The sequence below is a fragment of the Triplophysa rosa genome, linkage group LG11 (assembly GCF_024868665.1).
Source record: "Triplophysa rosa linkage group LG11, Trosa_1v2, whole genome shotgun sequence".
In the NCBI taxonomy this organism is placed as follows: domain Eukaryota; kingdom Metazoa; phylum Chordata; class Actinopteri; order Cypriniformes; family Nemacheilidae; genus Triplophysa; species Triplophysa rosa.
The window spans coordinates 18,971,288-18,990,609 of record NC_079900.1 but is presented as its reverse complement, the minus strand read 5'-3'; the positions used below and the strand labels follow the sequence as shown (position 1 = coordinate 18,990,609).

Genomic DNA, 19,322 nt, shown 5'->3' with positions numbered 1-19,322 from the left:
CACCTGCGGTTTAAATCTGCAACCTTTTCAGTAAGCGGTCCAGACGTTTAAAGGGCTGAAAATTTTGTCATTTACTCACCTTCATGTTATTCCAAACCTGTGTGATGTACTATGAGCCGTGACTCTCAAATTTGGTGAGGATTAATGTCACGCGGTGCCTTTGAAGTTTGTGCAGCACGTCTTGAGGGAAGTTTGAATATGTGCGAATGAGATTCCACCAGAGGGGAAGATTTTCATCAAAAAGCAACATAATTTTCAATCTGTTCCCTGCACAAAGTTTCAGAACCTTTGAAATACAGCACCGAAGTCATATGGGCACCTTTATGGTGTTTTTAACATGATTTTTTAAATCACACTTTTACTCCATATGTTGACAAATATCTCTGTTTGATTTACGCTAAAGAAACACGCTAGGTAACTAAAGGTTGAGCAAATGACAGAATGTTCATTTGTAGATTAATTATTTCTTCATCACTATTGTGCTATTGCATTTGAATTTGTTGACTAGTTCTCACGTTGAAATTATAAGGTTCTATCTGACATTTTTGTCAAAACCAAGTTATTCACAAATTCTTATTCATCACTTATTTACATCATATGACATTTACATTGTGTACATTTTGGGACTTTTTTAGGTTATATCTACAAAGTCAAATGAAATGCAAAAACTTGGACGCTCAATATCTCAAAACTGCTCACAATGCAGAACCTAAGAATTCCAATGTGGTGTATTAGCAATGTATGTATGTATCAGTATGCCCTTTTAGCATGGAAACAAGCATACATGCTTAATATTGCTACAGACTGCTGACAGTTTAAAGGGGTCATATGTCACGGCTAAATCGAATATTTTATCGTTTGTTTTAGATGTAATGCAATGTGTATACACGGCGCCTCTCTGAAACGTGCAGATTTTTTACAAAGCTCATCGCTCTGAAAAGCGAGGTGCGCTATGATTGAAAAGTCAGGCAGGTCTGGGTGAGCATTCGCTTTTAGATAGCATGCACATTTTGTTCTGACACTTCAATTTTTGCAATTTTACGTGAATGGGCAACTTATAACACACCAAAGACACAGAAAAACACGTATTCGCGCCATATGACCCCTTTAATATAGGCTACAGCATCTTCACAGGCTTATAGAAAGATGAAAATGAAAATTCTGTCATCATTTACTCGCCCTCTTGTCATTTCAAACCTGTATGGCTTTCTTTCTTCTACAGAACACAAAAGAAGATATTTTGAAGAATGTTGATACCCGGACAGCGGTGATAGCCATTGACTTCTATTGTATGGACACCAAGTGAATGGCTGCCATCGCTGTTCGGTCAACAACATTTTTCAAAATATCTTCTTTGGTGTTCTGCGGAAGAAAGACAGGTTTGACATGACAAGAGGGTGAGTAAATGATGACAGAATTTTCATTTTTGGGTGAACTATCACTTTAATATCAGAACTGACTTTCTTAGATGACGCTGAGATATTGTTTACCGACACAAATATTAGTCTGCAAACTACTACTGGTCAAACTGCAGAGAGAATTCACGAAAGAAAATGGACATTTATACCTTTTTCTTTTCCTTGACATCATACAGAGCCAGTGATCCGAAGATTGGCTCAATTTCAATCTCAAATCTGGAGGAACAACCACAGCAAGTCAGAACACACTGTATTTGATAGAGATCTTCAGGGTGAATGTGTGATCAGAGGGTGTGTTTGGTTATGATAAATGAATGCAGTTTTATACTAGGGCTGGGCACTGATTTTATGATTCAATTCTGATTCATTCTCAATTCAATTAAACAGAAATAGCGCAGGACACAACTCAAAGATGACATGTCCATCTGAATATAATGTCCATCCAGAGATTTTTCACATGCCGAGAGAAGCAGACAGGGGGATGGCAAATACATACTGCACATGGAGCAGTCCAGGAAAAATGACACGCTTCTTTTTAATGAAAGGGACAAAACTGCCAAATTTAAAGCGGACAATATTCAATAAAACAATAAATGTGTGACAGAAGAAGTTAAAGCACATTTGTACAAAGCGGATGTGAAGATCCGGCACTGACCCTATGACGTCAGCTGGGTGGGAGGTGCGCTACAAAACATTTTACTCATCACCTAAAAACAGATTTAAAAATTGACCTGAAGACTTTAAAGACAGCGATTAATCCATGAAACGACAGTTTTACCCAGCCCTATTCCTAACCAGAGCATGTGAGCGGAGCTGAGCGGTAAGAATTTCCGCTCCCCGCTCACGTGGGTGTTCGCTCCCCTCACTCCACCGCTCAAAGTCGCACCAGACCGCTCCCCGCTCACCTACAATTTCATCCTGCTCTGATGAAATCGCTCCACGCTCGCTCAAATTTAAAATTCCACTGCATGCCTAACACCTGCCGTTTTCAACCGAAGCCTTACCCCTCGTTTACACCGCACTCATCTGCGGCACGTTACGGCTCCGACGCGGCTCACGGAACTGATAGCGGTCATTCTAGTCTATGCTTGTGTTTACATCAGACGCACCATGGCGAACCGGAGCGAGACAGAGCGATCGCTCCGGCCTTTGGATAAAAACCCGCTCCGCGCTCCGACTATAATCTGCGCGCTCCGCTCCGCTCCGCACACATGCTCTGTTCCTAACTGAGGAATGTCTTCGATCAGATTTTTCAGAGACTCACTTGAGAGACAAACACTTGACCATGATTCTCTGGCCGCTGTGCTCTTTGGGCACCTCCGGGATGGCACATCTCTCCACGGCTTCATCCTGTCAAACACACAGCACAGTTATTAAGACTACAGCTCAGCCAACACCATGGCAACGTTTGCACAGTCATCAGAAACAATGTGTACACAGACATGAAGCGAGAAGATGAGCGGCAGCGATGCGGAGGAGAGCGAGAGGAGTGACAAAGAACATGCCATGTAAGAAAGTTCAAACAACATCACAGATGGATAATAAGAGAGAAGACGTCTCCGCTTTTGAACTTCAGCTTGATAGCTCTCCTACACAAAAACTCTTGAATGTCACTCATCGTCTCCTACGTATAAAAACTCAACTTTCCTTTTTTATTCTGCCATACTCTCTGGCTGTTACTTTGTTTTGCTTGTGTGTGAACTCTCTCGTGTGTGTGAAGTCAGACCTCATCCGGTGCGGGGTAAAGGCCCAGCAGATCAGCGAGGCGGGTCTGCTGGCGGTTCTCGGCGTTGCGGCGGTCCATGTCCTCGGCAGCCGTGCGCTCCAGCACGGAGGGCAGCAGCGCGTCGGGAGTGGAGTTCTTCAGGTCAAATATACTGGAGGCCCAGCTGCCCCGTGGTGTGTCATCCAGCGACACCGACTGCCTCTTTGAGTCATCCTGCCACAGATAAAACTCAACATTACCACCATTCTAAACTAGACAAATTTTAGGCACATTTAATTCCATTTTTTTGTAAGAAAAAAGGTGCCTCAGATACACCAGATGCATACTAAAGGTGCAAAATAATGGCTGTTATCTGAAAAAATGATTAAATAATTGTCCCGCCGATCCAGCACAGTATTTGTCATGTGGTTACCTGCTCCTCCTGACGGTCAGCTGAGGCCTCATCCAGCTCAAAGGTTTGTTTGACCAGTCCTTTCTGCTTCTCTCGCTGCCGTTCAGAGTTGTGAGGTGTCTGTGTTGTGCTGTATCTCTGATACCTGAGAGATCATAAATCAGCGTGCTTAAACTTTCTAAATTTCCACCAAGTTCTCCAGTAAGAATCTATGCCGTATACAACCAGTTACAAATTTGGCCACATTTGCCTCTAAACATAAAAGAATGTATATTTCTGATAAAATGTAATACTTGGATCTAAAGACGTATGCTTAAAGGTCCAGTGTGTGAATTTTAGCGACATCTAGTGGTGAGGTTGCGAATGCAACCAACGGCTCACTCCACCGCTCACCCCTGCCTTTCAAAGCACTACGGTGGCTGATACAGGGCTAAGACATCTTCACTTTTTGTTTCTTTGCCAAAGGACATAGCACATTTATGAAACACGCTCTGTAGAGCAGTTTGTCCGTTTAGAGCTACTGTAGAAACAACATGGTGAATTCAATGTAAGGGGACCCGCGGTGTATTTAGATTCATTCTAAGGTAATAAAAACATAACGCTTCATTATGTAAGGTCTTTATAAACCTCTGAGGACATAGTTATGTATATTGTATTGCATTCCATAATTCTTGAATGAGTTCAGTAAACAGATAAATTGGGTCTATGTTCGCATTTTAAAGTTTAAAGATTCCTTCAATACTGTTTAAAGCATAATACAAAATAAGTAGGTGTGTCCAAACTTTTGACTGGTCGTGTACATGTATTTCATATTGAAAGCTGTGGTATGAGGCAGAACACTCACTTTCTCTGGATGATGAGCCAGTCATCAGTGTAGACACTCAATGCATCTCTCACTCTGGCGTCCAGCGAGCTAGTGGCAAGTATACAAACATTATTACCTCAAACCCTTATTTACATTCAATATACAAGCAGCACAACATAGCTTATCCAAGCAAATGAGATTATCTGATTATTACCAATGAGGGCATGAGAAAGGGTAAGGTCAATATACTGTAGTATCTACGTGTATGTTTAAATGTGTGTGTGTGTGAGATGGGCAACTCACTCCTCTTCAGGCACAGGCGGCTCTATCGTAACACACTCTCTCTCCTGCAGAACCAGCTCCAGATCATCACTGGGAAACTCCAGCAGCTGTCTCAGGCATCCGGGCTCTGCTCCTGGTGGATGACTGCTGACATACTCCTCAAAATCTACTGGCTCCACCACCTCCGTGAGAGGCATCTGAAAGGGGACAGGTCCATTTCTGACATGCCGCTGAGTTTTGAAAATATAATGAGCTTTATTTTGAAAGAGTCTAATGTGAGTCATCATGATATGACTCTTTAAACCGCTTCAGCGTAGGTATCTGACTTTTTTTCAGAAGCAAAAGAGCAAAAGAATATTCTGACTGTAATTGAATGACTTCGAATTACGAGAAGCTTGTTGTATTCGGCGAGCTACAGTTTCTAAATAGCTTCCCTAACAAAGCTTAAACTAAAAGGAGTGTGTGTATAAAAAGAGAAGAAGGGGAAGTGATTTTGGTTTTTGGTCATTTCCACATTCCCTTTTGACTCCTGTCTTTAAAGGAATAGTTCACCCAAAAATGAAAATTCTGTCATCATTTACTCACCCTCAAATTGTTCCAAACCTGTATACATTTCTTTGTTCTGTTAAACATTTGGGAAGAATGTCAGTTACCAAACAGATCTCATCCCCCATTTACTGCCATAGTAGGGATGAGATCTGTTTGGTTACTGGCATTCTTCCAAATATCTTCCTTTGTGTTCAACAGAACAAAGAAAATTATACAGGTTTGGAACAATCTGAGAGTGGGTAAATGATGACAGAATTTAATTTTTGGGTCAACGATTCCTTTAACTCCACCCAGTCAGTCATGTCTTCTTTCTAAGTGTGAAACCCTTATTAAACAAAAAAACATGCGATACTATTAATACTTATACATTGTTTAAATATAATTTCAAAAGTTTAGGGTCGCTTGACTGTAATGTTGCTCATTGGTGTGAATATGTAAAATGATTTTGTAGACAAAAATATAACAGGTTACTTTCAAAGAAAAGGCAAATAAAAGCACAGCTTAAATGAGAACTTCTGATATATTTTGCATTTGTATAAACTTTTGAACAGTAGTGTATATACTGTACTTGGCTAAACCTTGTTGTGTGTAATTCTGGTGGAACAAGAGCTTTCGTTACATGATTTATAGAATCAGATTCAAGTCAAATTTAAGCATCTTGAATCCTGGTTTTTGTTTTCAAAACAAATATTCTACAAACTGCTAAATGACGCCCTCATCCTACTTAGCCAAGTTTGGAAGGATGCCACAGAACTGTGTGTAGACCGGGAGAATCTGACATGAACAAACACAAAACAAACCGGCTGATGAGCACCAGCACGTTTTTTGGACATCTGTGGAGAGCCATATTCTCGGGAAACCTGCTTCCTGACCTCAGACGCTACTGTCCTGTGAGAGACAACAACAGAGAGGGAGGAAATTATATTTGCATGATTTCTTATCACAAAGATCAAGACTACATACGCGAAAGGGGTTAATATCAGAAGGCACAATGGTGGCCAAAGCTGACAGCTGCTTTGACAGGGATGGTCAAAAAAATGTTTGAAGGGATGCTGAACTGCTGGCTGAAAGCAGGCAGGATGCCACAGCTCAGAACTAAATATAAATGAGAAGCTTTAATGCAAGACAAAGCCGAACAACCCGGCAACCCCTCATCCAACTCAGAGATGGCCTGCAGCTGCCGCCTTACAAACTCAAAATGTCTCGCTCTCATTCAGACAAAGATATACACACAAAACACACATGCTCACACACACACAACTGCAAATACTCCAGTTCCCATCATTAGTGATACTTGCTTCTTATACTTACGTTTTGTTAATGTCAGTGCTTAAATTTAACTTTTTCGATTTGATCTTTTTAGGCAAACAGACTTACAAATTTTACAGTTCGAAGACCATCTTAGCTGTTCTTGATTTTCACACATAGCACTGAATGAACTGCTTAAAACACTGCAGACGACGTCATCATTCAAGCCCAACTGCTTAACCAATCCCGACGGTCCAAATGAGAGGACGTCGCCTCCCATTTCCTGAGATTATAAAACGGTGACTGAAGTAAAGAAAACTCCTAACTCCTGATACAAACACTGAGCCTGACAGGTCAGCAGGGTCAAGCTGAAATAATGATAAGACTTTTCATTTCAAAGCATGAAATGACACAAAATGAATTATGTTGACAAATCCATGCTAATGTGTTATATTTTAATTTAAAACGAAAACCTCCAGGACAGAAGATACGTTTAGGAATGCTGCTTGCATGGTGGCTTACCATTTCCTCTTTTAAAAGTAAAGAGGAAAACTTTTTAGCTCTAAAAGCAATGGCCGGAATGAAGCGTAACACCCTTTCCTACATCCTGCAGTGAAACAATGAGTCTGTTCTCACAAAGGGTGAAGACGGTGAGGAGGACCGTGCAAAAGAAGACAAAAAGTGAATGAAACCTTAGCCAATGCTCCTACGTTTCATCCCTCTAGGCTAGAAACCAGGGACAAAACACAGACACCATCATGTGGCAACTCCAAAATTATAAATCAAGCAAAATGATTACAGTTCTAAAGAATTGTCATAGATTTTTCATGTAAGCACAACCCTGTAGACTAAAAAGTATAAAGCTGCAACAAACTCCTGCCTGGTTGTGCTTTTTTTAAAAGAAGAAACGTAGTACGTAAATTAAATGTATCATAATTCAGACGCATACGGTACAAAGGTAATACAGGTTTTGTACAGCAACAATACAAGCACAACGCACACCAAAGACGCTGGATACGCGTGGATGTTTACCTTTTCCAACATCCCTGGATTTCACTTTGATGTCATGTCTTTTTTCCAACATGTTCACTGGCATGGAGCGATTTTAATCTTAATCTAAAGTTACCAGGGTTGCTCCTGTTTATAAATAACAACAGCCATAACAATGATGACTGTAAAAGATAAACACAAATAAAACGACTTAACAAATCACACAGAAATATTGTTCAGTTTTTGTCTAAACGTAGAGTTTAAAACATGTCATGCAATCCCAGTGATGCAAAAAAGTGAGATGATCATTTAATGTGAATTTACTTTGAATGAGCAGCTAATGTATACACACAGAACACAAACAGGGTTAAACATTCCGGCTGAATGAAACGGTACACATTTTAATGCTTTTCATTTACAAATGCAATGAACCATCAGCTCGTTTATGTGTGTTTTGGGCCTTATCCCAGTAGGATTTAACGGTGTTCTGTTGACTCCCATCCACTAGAACATCCCACCAATACAACCCAACAACAAATACAATTCCTCATTTATAAAGATGAAATCCAGTAGAATATCTGTGATATTTCTATTTTTCCAGCAGGGAAGCCTGTAAAGATACAGTAACAGCAACTGAACAAACAACAAGTTGCCAATGCGTAACGTTAAGTGATCTGTAAACTATACACAACTTCACAGTAACACTTCAACACTGAAATAAAAGTTTAGCCCTGGGCACATTCCCGAAACATAAAGTGACATCTGTGAACAGTTGAAGGTGTCGCCGCATTCAAAGCGACAGTTGCGATGTCACTATCCGCGCTCACATTACCGCTCAATTCACACTTTAACAACACCAATCCTCTAATGCTGTTCATTTAAACACAGCCCAGTATTATATTTTCATTGCAAAGCACTTTGTCGGTGATGAGAGTAAAACACGACCTGTTTCGATGCAGTGTCATATAACGTTACTGTAGTTGCGAAGTGCATTGGACTAAACAAAAGGTTCATCCCTTTGTAACTCGTGGCGGATAATGTCTTCCATATGAATCGATCCCGATCGACATTACGACACATTTACTGTCGTACACTTTATAAAGTGAACCTACCTGTTGATCTTGTGCGCAAAAGCCCTCCGCTCGCTCGTTAGGGTTGCCATCCCATCAGAACTGGGAGAGCTCCGTACAGTTCCTCTGGACTTGGTGATATTGTGGAGTTCAGTCATAAGCTTCCTTGTGTCGGTTTTGGGGTAAAATATCGCCTCCTGTCGGTCCGGGGCTGCACGGCGCTCTGTTGGCGTTCATGCGGCGCTGCGCAGGCAGATTAGTATGTGACGTCAAAGGACCGCGAGAGCGATGCGTAAACGCGGCTTAGCACAAGGCGCAAATCGTCTTTTACATCGCTATCGCGATACTTCGATGTAATAAGCCAATCGGTATGCGCAGCACAGCAGTATGTCGAACACACCAGACGGTTGCCAAACCGGTTTCGACTGACGCACCTGTTTGTGTCTCTGGGGATCTGAGGTGTTTATCATGGATAACTTGAGAAGATGGATAGGTTTGTTTTCTACTCCATGCTGAATAATAGCGTTATTTTGAATAGAAATGTACCCGAAAAATAATTGAAGTGCTTCAAAATGCATTGCTTCCGGGCAAATAAAACAAGGCTACAACATGAATACAAAAGGCTATAATCAAAATCTAGTTTTAAATGATACCAAAATCAGACATTAACAGACTTTTTTATAAAACAGACTTGTTTTATAGAAGATAGCAGCAGTGTTGGGTAAGTTACTCTGAAAATGTAATTAATTACTAGTTACTAAATAGTGTAATTAGATTACTGTACAAATTACTCTCTCCAAAAAGTATTTAGTAACTTATTACTAATTACTTTCTATATCCTACATCAACCTTGATTAGTTAAGTGATTGAAGGATTGACATGAAATGGCTTATTTAATTCATTCAAATAAATAATATTAAACTACATAAAGTAGTATTATTAACTGACCAAAGTATTACAAATGTGAGAATTATACATTAAAGCAAGGATTTTAAAGTTAGACTTTGAATTTTGATGTCAATTCCACTATTGCACACACATTACACAAAGTATTTAGTTTAATTACATCAGAAGTAACTGTAATTAAATTACAGAAAAAAATAACTGTAATCCCTTACTTTACTTTTTCAAGGGAAAAGTAATTAAATTACAGTAACTCATTACTTAGTAGTTACACCCAACACTGGATAGCAGCTATTGTTTAACACTGTCAAAATCAAATGTGTTTCGTTTCCCATGCAGCTTTTACAAAATATGTTAGTTAGGCCAAATCTGGATGATTTGTCACCCGAATCTCAAAAAAGATTAAGTAGTGTAAACCTCATTTTATTTAAAAAAATGTAAAATAGATTATATTTTGAGTTATTGTCACCTAGCTCATTATATTGAATTAACTTGAATTATTTGGGGATTAAGCACAGACTCAACAAAGGTTAATTCAACATGATTTTTTATTTGATTATAGCTTGAGCTATTTGTCATCATGTCCAGTCAGCTGTCTTACAAGATCAGCAGATTCTGTAGCCATCTTTAAGAACCGTCTGAAAACACATCTCTTCCGTCAGCACCTGACTGATCAGTTCCGACTTCTATCTCTTTTCTACTCTTTCAAAAAAAAATGTATTTAGCTCTGTATACTGTGATAGGCTATATGAGACCAATTTTCTTTTTTTGCACTTATGCTTTTTGTTGTCGTTATGTTGTTCCAATTGCTTCCATTGTTTCCCTCATCTGTAAGTCGCTTTGGATCAAAGCGTCTGCTAAATGACTAAATGTAAATGTTAAAGTAGTTTTGCTTGGAACTCCATGAAACTGGATTAAGGGAGCCTATTTTTAAATCTAGTTTTTTTTTTCAGAAAAGAGGACTTGTTAGTGGTCATTTGTTTCAAAGATTTAAGGGGGTTTACAAGGGTTTTGACTTTTGGTTACCATACTTTTTTATTTCTGCTAACTTAAAGCCATGTGAAAGAGGGGTTTTAAGTAATAGTTCGATTTAAACTTTCAAAAAGAAAAAAAAAGAAAAACCTGATTACCTCAAATATTCAGAGTTTTGTCAACTTCATTTCAAGTTTACAATGTACTAGCTACATCACAAATGTAATGATACAGAAGGAGTACACAAACATTTTACTTTACATTGTAATATTTATAGAAAAGTCAAGATACAGGCTAATCCCTAACAAAATCAGGTTTTGGAGATTCGTTTAAAGCATGTGTACATGTAATTACACCGACCCATATACATATGCATCTCCTTATATTTGTGCAATAGGAATTCTACTGCTGTGTGGCCACCAGAGGGCGCTGTACTCCACAAGTGCTAAACACATACAGACGAAAAGGCGGTGGCCAGGAAATAATGACTCAATCCTCCACCTTATTGTCTAGAAGAGATGCAGTATTGTCCAGAAGTAAAATATCAGATTGTCGAATTTCTTTTCACAGAAGCAGAATATTTTTTTATAAACAATACAGCAATAGTAGCCTATATGATATGTGCATAGTATCCTAAATAACAACAAAAGATTTAAGAAGCCAAATTCTTCCAATTTTATACCCTACACTATCTGTTGAATAAACATAATGGACCACAAACATACAACATAAAATTAAATCACAGCTATGCCAATAATCTCATCATTCAAATAGCGAAAATATTGGTTTCCTTTTCATAAATTAAGACACACACCCAAAAGCAAATTACCAAGAGACATTCATTTTTTTACCCAAGGACACACATTTATCAGCAAAGCGATCGTCTCTCCTTCTCCCTGCTGTAACCTCGTCCCATCCCCCACGGCCATGAGGTATGACCATACAGTGCTTGCTGCCTCCTCCCTTATAGCTCGCCTCAGCACCATGCCCCATTAATTCAGCACCAAGGAGAGCTGCTGGTGCAGGTACAAGCCAGCACTGACCTAAGGAATGACTGTGGTAGCATGTGTGTGTGTGTGTGTGTTTTCAGGTTTGTAAAGCACTCGGGGAGAACAGGGACATTATGAGCATGTTTCAGGACAGGAAGGCTGTTGCAGCCATGTATGTTGATTTTTGTGTGTGTGTGGTTTATTCCCCTCACAGCAGTCTGTACTGTGATGCTAATGAAGATAAATGAATCTCTATCCTGTTTTTGGCTCCGGACACTGTGCAGTACTAAAACCTGATGCTCAGTTTCACTTGTAATAAATATAGATCTTAAAAAACGGTGTTGTGAGACTTTGGGGGTTTGGCAGTGGTTTGCTGTGTGACTTCTATACATCTATATTAGGGTGTGTGTGTTGTGGTGATTTTGAAGGATGATCAGCCTGTACCGATGGGAGTGGACGGGCTCAGAGATGTAATGGACCATCATTCAAGCAATTACATTAAGGGAATTACCGCATTGCGACTATCATACAAACCCGGTACATATATCCTCGCGTTGGCGTGTTATAAAACTGAACACATGTATCTCTGAACCCTATGGCTGTCTGTTGGCAGTAATCATATGCAACATGTGAGATCCAGATGGAGGCTTAAAAATAGTTGTATATTAAACGCCGTATCATTACGGTCGCTGTAGGCAGACGACACTTACATCACGTCCTTTTCTTCTTTTCCTTCTGCTTCACTCCAAGGCTTTCAATTCTTCGACCAGCACTATTGTTTGACTGCCCCTCCCCCCACGGGCAGGAGAGCACACACACCCCCCATCCCTGCTGCATTACCGGAGAACAAAAGAGATAGTGTCAGACGCCACCCTCTAGATCTCTTCCACAACCCAGCCCCCACCCCCCACTTCCAGATGGGGCTGCCTTTTTTCAGGGTCTCTCCGAACCCCAAGAGTCCTCCAAAATGGACGTGCACCTCCCCCTCTCCCCACTCTTCAGCTGCCCGTCACCCACCTGCTCTCTCTGCCACGCGCCCTTGTGCCCAGAGCACGCCCCCTTTCCTCCATCCCGCCCCACCCTTGCAGCCAGCTCCGTTCGAATCATTAACCACTTGCTTGCTATGGCCCGTAGGAAAGAAAAATTGCAAATCAGATGTCTGTAATAACTTGATTATTTCTTGAACGCAACAATGAGATTAAATGGAGAGCAAATTGGAGTCTTTCGAGAAGAGTATTCTAACACGTGTCTTCTCTGGAGCTGCAAAAGAGATCTCAACGTCTCAAACTCAGATTTGATGATATATTAACACCTGCCAGTCAAATATTTCACTATTTTATGCGAATTTTCTCAAAATCGAATTTTGTAGCCTTGTATGCTCTTACTGTATGCAAGGATGTCACATCTGACAGAAAGCTGATACTTAAATGAAACATAACTGAGAACTCGATTAATGGAATGAAAATGCAACCCCTGAGCAATAAAGTCATCCAATAGGAAGGCGGTTGTAAATCTGTATTATATGGTTTCCTCCAAGGCCTTAAAAAGAAAAAAGTCTCTCTCAAATTAACATATTCAATGACTATAAATGTAGCACAGCTCAATATGACAACTCCACAGAGTGCTTGCAGACGTACCAAGAGCAGAACGGCGAACATCGTGATAAATGTTTGACATAATCAGTGCATTTATTTTTAAAATGAATGATTCCACAATGAGTCACGGCGTGTGCGGTAAGATCACGGTTTTGGCATCTGAAGGCAGTAAGCTTCGGAAAGTCTGCATCGGTAAGCAGTGATGCTGGCTCATGCGCGTGGAAGGGGCAGATGCTCATTTGATTGTGTTTCTCTGAAAGCTCTGACACGTCGCATCCTCCGAGCCGTATCTGCTCCAGCGTCCCCCCTCCCGAGCCTCCAGGGAATGGTGTAGAGAAGCAGCACTGGTCCGCATCTGTCACGGGGCAGCTGTTGGTCACTTAATGGAATTTGTCCTGTCGCTGATGGGCCAGGGGCAGCGGGAGGCAGGGCTAATGACTCCTGAATCTGTTAAAATCTGGCCAATTGCTCCGAGATAGCGAAATCTATACTGCCATTTTACTGTATCTACAGTTACGTTCTCCTTAAGAGCAGATTAATGATAAGCCGTGATTGATTATGTTTATAGCATGTGCACCGCAGGCACAAATTCCTGCATTTACTTATATGACAACATGATGTAAGAAACTGCCTGCGGTACTTTGGAGACATTAAAAGGGATTCGCATTTCTCTGGACCCCTGCCTGTGTTTACTGAACGATGATTCTTTTCTTGAATGTCAGACTGACGGATGAAAAAATCTTTTAATTTCTGAAGGAATAAGAAGGCAGTATTTAATATCAGTAAATTATATTTATAGCTTTCTTGTAGCTCAGTGGTAAGAGCATTGCGTTAACAACGCAAGGTTGTGGGTTCAATCCCAGGGGATTGCACATGCCTATGTATAAATGTATAGGATAATTCAATGTAAGTCGCTATGGATAAAAATGTCTGCCAAATGCATAAATGTAAATGCTTTTTAAATTTAGATTCTTTAGAAGCCAGTCCCGTTACAGTGTTGGGGTGCTCAAGTGGTCTCACTAAACTGACCTGAGCAGCTGTAATAATCAATAATCTCTGGTTTTGCTTAGTCGATATGCAAGCTTCATCTCACTTTCCACATACACAACACAGTGGACAATAGAATATTTGTAATAGAAACCTAATGCTAAGACGTTTTTATATCTTTATGCAGAACCATACACCATTAAATATATGTATATGAACTAAAACAAGAACTAATAAATACGTAAACTAAATACACATTTTCCACATACACTTGACTAATTTTTAACAATCCTTAACTTCCCATTGCTTAAGTTTTTATTAAAGTTTACTTATTGTTGTAATCAATAACAATTTCCCTTTTTAAGCTGTTTACCTTCTAAGCAGTATACTTGTTAACATAGATTTGTGTACTATACTTATTGTTGGACAAAACCATCTACTAAATTAATAAATGTAAGTATACTCTTAAAAATTAAGGTGGTTCACGATGCAATGGATATATCGGCTATCAATCGGTATCAGTCGAAATAAGCTATTTTTCACACTATCGACTACAGCTGATGATCAGGGCCGATACTGCCTCATCAAACAAGGACAGTGTATATAACATGTTAAGACACATCAACAGTTTGATGTTCAATATTATTAGTCATTATATGAATTAATAACATTCCGAAAGTTAAGAAATATTCTTTTATATTATTTGAAATATATTTATTTTTTGGTATCGGTATCGGCAGACATCACTCTGAATCATCAGCTTTCGGTATTGACGGAGAAATTTTGTATCGGTGCATCTCTAATAAAAACTATACATAAAAGCTACGCACACACAAAAAACAAGAAATGCATTTTTCATATGGTAGTAAAACTATAGAGTTTCTTTGCACTCATGCCAACAAAATAACCCTCTTTCAACCTTCATTCCTTCAACCTTCGTGTGTAATTCTTTGACTGTAAGACAAAAAGCAGTAAAGCGCTAAGCATTACTCTGATTTTTTACCCCCTGACCTGCAGGAAATCACCAACCCCCACGGCCTTGCTCACCATCCACGAGAGTTCAAGCAGTCAAATCAATAAGAAGAAAGAGAAGTGGGCCCCGTTCCTCCCTCTGCATCTGTCAAGGAGCGGGCGAGGGAGGGGTTCACTCACGGGATGGGGAAGGGAACAATATCACTCCATCTGTCACAAACAGCTTCATCTCTGCTAAGATGAAATGTAGCCCCCAAGAAAATCAAACAACGTGTTACTCCAGCACACCGATCAAAGTCGCACGCTGTTCGTTTTGAAGAGGCCTTGTGCTGACCGATCCACTTAAATGGCCGCCAGCCGGGGGCGAAACAGCGGAGCAAGGCCTCGGATGTATGGCATAGGTTTGGTTGAGGAAGCATGCGCTTTGAGCGTTTAAGCATACGTCCTCGCCTTGCGTTACGTTATATGTGATAAAACCTCATGCTTCGGATACACAGCACCATGTAACCCACCCCAGCCTGATGGTTTGTAAGTGGGATATTTACTGTCTCCCTTCCCCCTCCTAGGCCTCATCCTGCGCTCTCAGTGGCAGGTAGAGCCGCAATCTCAGTCATTCATATTTAATTCTAGCAGAGTTTCCGGCCAGACTAATGTGCTATTGATTGCAAGTCTCCCATTACTGTGGGGTGAGAGCAAAGCGGGAAGGAAAAGAGAAAGAAAAAGATGAGCGAGTGAATACACGGGACTGCACAGAGAAATATGAGGTGGTTTGGGACTGAAGATAAATCTGATACCGGTGGGGGTAGGAAGCTATCTGACATTTAAGAAATACGACCGTACTTTTAATAAATCGAAGAGGAATGGTGTGTGTGTAATGTTTCAGAGTTTTTCGCTCGGTATGATTTCTCCGATTCTCAAGCGCGATTATTTTTAGGCCGGGAACATTGTCGAGGAACTCGAATGCCATCAAGGACGTGAAGGGTTAGTGGAGCATGTGTTGAATACAAAACTATGCAAATGCATTTAAGTGTAATTAAAGGTAAGTACGCTGCTGACGTGCTGTCAGCATCTAGATGTGCTCATTTATGTGTTATGAGCCAGGGCTAGAGTGCTTGCGAGAGTGTGCAAGATGGAAAGAAAGATAGAAAAAAGAAAGAGGACATTTCGGTGGTTTGTGTATTTAAGGTTTTCTCCCTGGATACCGACGCAGACGAGTCCAGATAAAAGATTAATAACAGCATCTCTATATTTAACAAGACTGGGTGTAAAAAACGCTCTCCATCAGACACGAGGTATCCACTCCCACCATCACATTAGCAGATCCTGGAGCATAAATGTGACTGTTGTATAGGCGTGGAACTTGGAAATATCGTACGTGTTTATGCATGTGTTTATTGCGCCTCACGTCGCATGCCAAAGAGCACAGCCATGCGCATGGAAAGCTGAAGGGAATCAATAAGTAAAAAGATGACAAGAAACGTCGGATTCCTCTTCCCACCAGCCTGTCTGCTCTAATAATAGCCCGAAGAAAACACAGCAAGGCAGAGAATGCAAAATAGAGTGAGGGGGAGAAAATGCCAAATAATGCATGCGGGGACGATTTAGGCCAATATCCAATACCCTGAAAAGGCCTGGAACTACGTGGAGAATGGCTGTACCAACCCAACATGACCCTCCCGCCTATGCTCCCACAAGCCCTTGCGCCCGAGGGTCCAGTGTCGGCAGTGTTACCCTGGGGCTCAGAGCCCACTAAACGGTGGGAGCACAGGCCTAGAGCATCTGTCCCTCACTGCTCTAATCCTATCAGACTTGTACGCTCTCCTCCTCTCTCCAAAGCAAAATCAGATCAGACATTGAAACATGCAACACCACTCCACCCTGTGTAATGCATGTAGTTGGGATGTTTGTATGTGTTAAATAGAATTAGGATTTTAGATAAATGATTTTGTGCATGGAAAACACGAACAATGTAGTTCATTATTAATTGCGATGTTTATTATGACCGTCTAATCCTGTAAGCATTCTTATCACACTTTATCACAGACGTGCTAAAGTGCTCCGCTTTGACTAAGCCAACAAATATGTTCAAATCTTGTTTTGATTTTTGAGCTCTTACTTGTGAAACTGGCAGAACAACCGCATTCGATCTAACAAGACCTTGGTTATTATTTTAAACTTTATATAATAGGATACAGTAGAGAGACTCAGTGCATAATACATCAGGTGTGACTCAAAGCTGTTGAATCCTGATTAATTATGACTATATTTACGTTACATACGCATATTCATTTGACAGCACTTTGACTAGTACAACGTGAACATTTTGCAGTTGATACAAGAAAACATGAAAAATGAAAAGAGCCTTTGATAAGATCACGAGCAAGGTCCCTTAATGAAAACCTGTCAAAACAAATGGCAAACAGCGTATACTGACTACGATCATATGAGCAGTCATGCTCTGCATAGCTGGTAATAAGATTCTTCTCCATTACGTCCTGCGTTACAGTTTTCAGTACGTGATTAGAGCAGCAAATTTTGATTAATAACCTTCAGAAAGTTAAGAAATATTAATTTAATCTTGGAGAAACTTAGTATTGGTGCATACAACCAAAGTCCGTTTACGGAAGTCGTGCCACGGGGCGTGCCATGTTTGCAACACCTCTGGGCAGCTATTTACATCATATCAAGTCCACAGTCCTATCTACTTGCATGGGGGAAGGCAGATATTTCTAAAATCACTGGCAAAAATCACTATTAAACAGCATATTTCGATCAATAATTAAACTTGTGTTCGTTTAACTCTGGGCCATTTTTTGGATTCCGCCTGAATTTGGCATACCCAATTTTGAATCCACACCAATACCATTTTGTAAATACAAAATTTTGGTGTCATAATCCACAAAACCAAATTTCATAAAACACTGCTGAAAGTGATAAACATTATTATATGTGTTGTCAGTCCTATGAAAAAGACACAAAAATAAAGGCGCTTTTTTCTTTCTAAAGTCTGTTTTTGAAAGTGTATTACTTTGAGCCTGAGGGGCCCATGAACCTGCAGACAATTGTTCACGATTCAATAGGTTTCAACAAATAGAGGATTTTTTTTTCTCTATTCTCTATTCAATTATTATTCTAAAGCAACTCAAGTGTCATTTTTTCGTAATTTCCGCCTGAATTTGGCATACCCAATTTTAAACAGACCACATACAGTGGTATAAATTAAATATTTTTGTGCAATTTCACAGTAAACATCTCAAAATTACATGTAGCACAGCTGAAAGTGCATGTAACAAGCGGAACTTGGTGTTGAGTTTGCTCGTGGTGAACAGAAACATGCTACTTGTGTTTTGGTCCGCCTCCCCTGTTGCGCATTGCCATATCTCAGCCTCTGATTCACCTATTTGGACAAATGAGGGGTCTACATAGAGGTCAGAGTCTGAGCTTCCGTTTAATATGTATCTCATGTGGATAGACAGAGGTTCAGATATTACACTGAATTTTTAACTATCCAAGCTTTTATGTCACGTTGATGGGAGATATTGGAAGCGGATATTTAACTTTTAAAACCACGAAAAGAGGTAGGAATGGACTTATTTTGTAGAAAACAACCTAACGAAAAAGATTATGTAGCATTTGTGGCTAAGTATAATGGTGGGATGCAGTTATTAGCTTAGATATTCAATAGATGTTTTGTTTGTTTACAAATATCAATTTCATACATCATAATTCATTCGACTTGCATTCGATCTGTGGTAAAATATCAATAAATCCAACTGGAGATCTAAATTCGGTAGAATAAGAGCTTTCATTTCATATATAACTTGAACATGTTGGACCTATTTGAGCGTTACGAAAAATGTTCATGATCATAAACATACATGATTGTAAAGGGGCTATGACATGCATGGGGATATGATGAATTGTCAGTCTTTACTGATTGACGATTGGTTCATTTTACTGGAAGGCGGGACTTCCTTCGCTAGAGCATATTGAGCATTGCATTCCTCGCCATTCATTGTAACGGCAGTGGCGCATCTTGTTAATATTGATATCACTGTATATATAACACTGTGCTTGTAATTAATATAAAAGGATGGTGTGTGTGTATCTGTAGTGCGTACTTTTGTATTTTGCACACTTTAAAGTAACATTAGAATTACACTAGTAGAAACATGGCACATTGTAAATACTTAAAACACTTTACAAACCCAAGAGAAATATTCTTCAACTCAGATTTTTGAGCAGTTATAATCTATTCCTTCAGACCATAATACGGGAATAACACTAGCTGTAGCAATGGAACACATCTGTTTCACACAATCATATCTCCTGTGCCGGTGATAATAGATTCAGCGCGATCATAACATGCTTCCCATAAATGTAAATTCATGATTTGCTAATGTGAAACACACACTTTTTGTTATG

The 19,322-nt window shown here is 39.9% G+C and overlaps 1 protein-coding gene across 2 annotated transcripts in view; it reads right to left on the bottom strand.

The window, feature by feature from the left end:
- Positions 1-8,627, bottom strand: part of LOC130561076 (dedicator of cytokinesis protein 7-like) — a 41,123-nt gene extending 32,496 nt beyond the window's left edge. For both annotated transcript variants that reach the window (XM_057345192.1, XM_057345193.1), the window contains exons 1-8: positions 8,522-8,627; positions 5,972-6,059; positions 4,644-4,819; positions 4,380-4,448; positions 3,557-3,680; positions 3,145-3,357; positions 2,683-2,768; positions 1,568-1,634 (exon numbers count right to left, since the gene is read on the bottom strand). In XM_057345192.1, the coding sequence (XP_057201175.1) occupies positions 1,568-1,634; positions 2,683-2,768; positions 3,145-3,357; positions 3,557-3,680; positions 4,380-4,448; positions 4,644-4,819; positions 5,972-6,059; positions 8,522-8,571 (873 nt within the window). In that variant the 5' untranslated portion in view covers positions 8,572-8,627. The remainder of the gene's footprint in view (positions 1-1,567; positions 1,635-2,682; positions 2,769-3,144; positions 3,358-3,556; positions 3,681-4,379; positions 4,449-4,643; positions 4,820-5,971; positions 6,060-8,521) is intronic.
- Between the last annotated feature and the right edge of the window lie 10,695 nt (positions 8,628-19,322).